The following is a 5,619-nucleotide window of genomic DNA, read 5'->3' as shown; positions in this document are numbered from 1 at the left end:
ACATTGTAAACGAATATATATGAAACAAAAAGATTGTGAAACAAATATATGTTAATCAATATATTAAGTTATAGTCTTACTTTTAGATAGAAGAAGTCAGGTAAAACAATACGTTACGAGAAATTCTCACATTATCGGAATATATGAGTTTCTTAAATGATTAAGTCCATATATGTATATGTAGGCGAAAAATCGTGTGAGAATGGAAGTTACAGTGAGAAACGTAGGAAGAGATCTGAACTTTTGATCACTTTTAATCTCATGCCCATCCATGAACTGTGTTTTAAAAGGGAATTGATCTGGTGCATCTCGCTGCACCCCATTAGTGTTAACATTCAATTATGATTGATCCCAGGGTAAAGACATCTTCTTACACTTCTCACCAAAAACTAATCCTGTGTGTGTGTGTATATATATATATAGGGTCAGGTTCAAGGGGAAACCACAAAAAAATGAAAAACCGAGGAACACCCTGGTAACCGTTCATCCAGACAGTATGTACATAGGCTTACAAATAATTTGTAACATGCACACGTGCATACAAATAACTTGTAACATGCACACTTGCATAAAAAAACAACAACTTCAATTACTTGTATACACATGTACATATCGTTCAAATGAACGGTTACCAGGGTGTTCTTCAGTTTTTCATTTTTTTATGGTTTTCCCTAAACCCCTCTCTCTCTCTCTCTATATATATATATATATGTGTGTGTGTGTGTGTGTGTGTATAATAGTTGAAAGTGTTAAATTTATACTCTAATTGTTTACATCTTGCATGTTAAACTAATTTGTGATGCAATTTAGGTAACCAAAGCCCATTTTAATACATATTTAGACTTAAACTCCTTAATTTTTTAAACAAGCATGTTAGAATGATTGACTTTTACCTAATGTAAATGGTATTTAATTATTTTAAACATTTTTAATGCTGCATTTTTGTCAAGTAAGAATCATTGAATTGCTAAACTCCAAGTAAACCACTTTAGATTATTTACAACTATTTTTATATAAATTGCCATTGGTTTTGTAAATATGTTATTGTGTTTTCCGCATGTTAACCAATGGGATTCTTCTCAGAAGTCACTGGTTCGAGTCATACAAGACCACTGAGGATTTTTTTCGACTGTTCTTTAAGACCCCTAAGATTGATCAAGATGCATACAAGTTGACTCGAACACTCGTAAAAAAAAAAAGTCAAATATTATTTGATCACCATAATAAGAAATTAATAACATGTGGTTAGATTTCTTGGATGACATTAGTTGAACAACAAAGATTAATTAATGATTACATAAACCTAATTAAGATTGACCATGTAATTAATTTATGTACTTAATTAGCATATTCAACAAAACCCATACTATTGATCAACAATCACATGAATGGTCAAATCACTTGCCTAAATTGTGAAGAGACCATTAATTAGAGGGGAGTGCTAATGGCACCCCCTTTGATGTCAGAATCAGGTTATTCAAGCATTGAGAATGTAAAAAGCATGTATTGATTTTGATGTGTGTGAGGAAGAAATTCATGGATAAGGGTGCATTAAGCAATGCATAGGGTTGCATTTAGCCCACCCCTAATTAGAGGATCATTAGGGTTTCAACTTATCAAGAAAACACATGAGTAGCACAATCAATGTCTTTGAAACCGTATTATAGAGATCAATTAAATTGTGAAGAAAAGAGCCGTATCCGTCATAATTTGTTCAAACTGTGGTCCTGGAAACTAGTTGAGAACGAAATTATTGCAACAATAACATTGGAAGAGAATAGAAAGTTATGAATGGTCTAGTGATCCTTTGGAATTTCGATACGAAAGCATCACTTTCATGTTATATCCGTCTTCAAAATATGTTTTTCGCTTTTCACTACTAGAAAACCAGTTATCAGCGACGAAAATCAGCAAGGGATCGGCCAAAAATATATTCCCTCGCTGATTAGCGAGAGATCAGCTAGAGATTGAGTTTTTGGTCAATCTCTTGCTGATCCCTCAAACACCCAATTATGACATTTCAGGAGAAAGTGATCACAAGTTTTCTGTCGATCTCAAGCATACAATCCTCATAAAAAGGGGAATACTAGCAACCACACAGAACAAAACAGAAAAAGGGACATTTATTAGATGACTATAACTTTTATTATTAAATACCAAATCTCATGTAAACTATGAATTAATCAAGCTTTCGCAACAACGATCAATGAACACTACAAGAAAAATGGTCTGTTAGGATTATCACAACTATGCTAAGAACATCATCTGATATAAAAAACCACCCTACACTCTTTACCCCTATCCCTCTCTATAGAACAAAGAAATTACTGTGGCAATGTACAAGATGTATAGATACACTACCCTAGATCAAGATAGAGGTCTTGTCCCCAAATCAAGAAATATAAATACTCTAATGGGTTTGAAGAAAGGAGTTCCACCACCATTCCTAGCTCAGCTTTCTACAAATTGATGACCAACTTTTGGTTGATTTTTTAGTGTCAAAAATATTTTGTAATTAAATGGAACTTGTGTTCTCTAAGTCATGTAGCAAGAAAGCTAGAACTAGGGTTGGAATGTGAATGATCGTCCAATGGTCATGGCCATATGTTTGGCTTCGGCTTTCCAGAACTTGTTTATGTCTTCGGATACTCTTTTAGCGTCTGTAGAAGAACCTAACAAGCCACGTCTACTAAACCCTACTGCATATAGTCCGCATTCGCCTTTCCAGCCATGAGGGAATGGTTTCCATGGCATCCCATCTTTTTCCGAGAACATTTCTTTCTCCTGCATGTGGAATATGACGTTTTAGATCATGTGGACAAATTGGAACTGAAATTTGAAGTGATTTTGTTGGAATGAAGGATGTTTTAGTCAAGTACCTTTAACCAAGAAGGAGTATTGCTTTTATATCCTGTTGCTAAAATGATTGCATCAAAATTCTCTACTCTTCCATTCACAAATTGTACACTATGATGCCCCACACTTTGAATGCTTGGATGCACCTATACAAGTTAAAATACAAATTAAGCATAATGGAAACATCATATTAAGCTCACAATTGATTCAAACACAAAAAACATTCATCATCTGTTCATCCTGAAATGTGTTGGATTCAAAGTTTATTGGAGAAGTGGATTGAAAAACATAAGAAAACAGAAACTATCTTGTCGTTAAACAACTAACTGGTTCTCGACTACATAAGTTAACGTGTCTTTTGAACAATATTCCTTTCATCGCATCGAAAATACAACATTTCAAATAAATCTTGTGAACTCAAATCAATACCAGCAATCACTTGTAACGATGTTAATGGACTGACAACACTAGCTTTTAACATGAACTTTTACTGAAAATGGAATGCTGCAGTCTACATGATTTCAGGTCTCATAGAAGAAATTCTTCAGATATTCTACCATACATAAGATTTGGTATACTCAATTGAGTATTCCCAGAACTTTCTCTAAAAGCAGTTCTATTTACTTTTTACGTAAAAACACAAATACTATAATCAAAAGTACATTCAATGAAGTGATCATACATTAGAAACAGGAAAAGGGATAGTCCAAAGTAGAAGAAGAAAAGCACAAAGATATGAGAATATATGTTTAAGGAAATGAAGAGAACCAAAAGCAACACAAAAGCCTCTATAGATGCATATATACAGTAGCTTGGTTTACCTTGATGTCTCCACTTTTGATCTTGGCAAGGGTTCCCACGTCCAATACTGGAGTTTTTCCGGTCTTCCCTTTTAGCTCAAGAGGTCCTACTTGAGGCCGGTCAAGTCCAAAACTAGCCGTGTCTCCAAATATCAGCCATGACAAGATCAAGAGAAAGCGGTCAACGAGTTTTACAGGTAACCACTTGAGCAACCACATGGACAACCCAAAAGTCGATCTTCCTAGCATCTCTCGTGGTAGGACATGGACCTATTTTTCAACATATGATGCATTGTCAGTTATATTATTTTTGTTTAATTGAAAAAATAAAATAAAAAAGAGAAATAAAGTGGGAGTTTTAATGGGGTGTGTGAGAGCACTTTTTTGGTCATATGGAGTAGTAGTTTCACTTTCATTGAGGGCCAAGGACACCATATGCAAAAGGAAGCTTTACAGTAATTAATCTCCATAGTTTTTTACCTGTCTTTTTCTTTTTCAATTTTTATAATCAATAGGGTCTTGTGTTATTTGCTCGCATGCTTGTGAGTTCCAAGAAAGTGGCATTTTCTTACATATTTGATCTACTCATTACCAAATCTTTCATTTCAGTAGATTTTTTCAAACCTACACTGATTAGGGTTTTCGAATCAATCACTGATAGGATCATGTATCATGTATGTATGTGGGTTCTTAGATGTATAACATTTGAATTTCGCAAACAAACAGTGTTATGATTGTGTGATATCAAGAAGATGTTTAATGATGGTGATGATTAGAGGAATTAATGGAAGACTCACAGCATTTCTAACAACAAGAGAAGGATGAGCATTATGGTTGCAAAGATCCAAAGAAACCTCCATTCCAGAATTCCCACAACCAACCACCAAGACTTTCTTGCCTTTAAAACTGCTTCCACTTCTATACTCCGCCGTGTGTTGAACCTTCCCATGAAAACTTTCAATCCCTTTGATCTCCGGCACCAGCGCCTCAGCATTCTCTCCGGTAGCCACCACCAACCACCTACAAACATACTCCATCTCCTCGCCTTTCAACCCTACACTCTTCACTCTCCACAACCCTACACTATCATCAAACTCAGCACTCTCCACCTCCTGCTCGAAAACCGGCTTGATCCCGAATCTCTTTGCGTAGGCCTCCAAGTACTCCACAAACTGTTGCTTAGATGGGTACGTCGGAAAATCCTCCGGGAAGGGCATCAACGGCAGTTGACAGAAGCTCTTTGGGAGATGTAACCGGAGGCGGTCATACGTTTTGAATTGCCAAAGAGAAGCTATACAATTGGATCTCTCCAAAACGATGCTGGGTACGCCTTTGTCTTTAAGACAGGCAGCAGCGGCGAGGCCAGATGGTCCAGCGCCAACGATGACGGGACCAGGGACCCATACACGTCGGGTGAGACCATGGTCTTGTAGATAGTGAGGATGAGGATGAGGATGATGATGATGATGATGATCATGAACCATTTTGCCTTCCAATTCTCTTAAACAACTCATGGTTTTTTATGAAATATGGCGATGGATAAAGATTCTTGAAGAAAGTTAAATAGTGGATTATGGGTTAATATGAACGGTGGGAATTGGCTTAGATTCGAAGAAAAGGCGTTCAGTCAAAAGGAACGTGTTGTTTGAAGTGATTATATATCTAAGTTTGGATAAGAGAGATTAATTAGGAAGGGATTAAAAGGGTGATCCAGTTATGGGTATGTGAGTATTTGTGGATTTGAAACGAGTGATAACCGGAGTGAAGATCGTTTGATCGATCGGCATTAACCTTCATTCGAATTCACAGAGAGAGAGAAAGAGATGGTGATATATGAATACACATTCTTTTTGCCGGAGAGAGAGAGAGAGAGAGACTGTGAGATGAATTAAATTCGGTCACTATATATCAGAAGAGTGGTAGAGAGGAACTAATGGAAGTGGGGACGTATATATATAGTATT

General features: G+C 36.2%; 1 protein-coding gene across 1 annotated transcript; it reads right to left on the bottom strand.

The window, feature by feature from the left end:
* Positions 1-2,353: 2,353 nt before the first annotated feature.
* LOC112528001 (indole-3-pyruvate monooxygenase YUCCA6-like) lies at positions 2,354-5,170 on the bottom strand. The gene is made up of 4 exons (XM_025138881.1): positions 4,454-5,170; positions 3,678-3,926; positions 2,880-3,002; positions 2,354-2,784 (listed from the first exon to the last, which is right to left on the bottom strand). Exons 1-4 carry the CDS (start codon positions 5,168-5,170, stop codon positions 2,563-2,565), a joined length of 1,311 nt encoding a protein of 436 aa, XP_024994649.1. The 3' UTR covers positions 2,354-2,562.
* Between the last annotated feature and the right edge of the window lie 449 nt (positions 5,171-5,619).

This window comes from Cynara cardunculus (assembly GCF_001531365.2).
Source record: "Cynara cardunculus var. scolymus isolate 2C chromosome LG 15, CcrdV1, whole genome shotgun sequence".
In the NCBI taxonomy this organism is placed as follows: domain Eukaryota; kingdom Viridiplantae; phylum Streptophyta; class Magnoliopsida; order Asterales; family Asteraceae; genus Cynara; species Cynara cardunculus.
Note: the sequence above shows the minus strand (reverse complement) of the source record. Positions and strands in the feature narration are given on the sequence as shown.

What these genes read in the sequence shown, in the direction of transcription:
- LOC112528001 (XM_025138881.1), bottom strand. Translation starts at nt 5,170, where the DNA reads ATGAGTTGTTTAAGAGAATTGGAAGGCAAAATGGTTCATGATCATCAT. An exon ending in CTCTTGTTGTTAGAAATGCT is followed by an intron (nt 3,927 to 4,453) that starts GTGAGTCTTCCA and finishes GTTGAAAAATAG; the next exon opens with GTCCATGTCCTACCACGAGA. An exon ending in ATACTCCTTCTTGGTTAAAG is followed by an intron (nt 2,785 to 2,879) that starts GTACTTGACTAA and finishes TTCCACATGCAG; the next exon opens with GAGAAAGAAATGTTCTCGGA.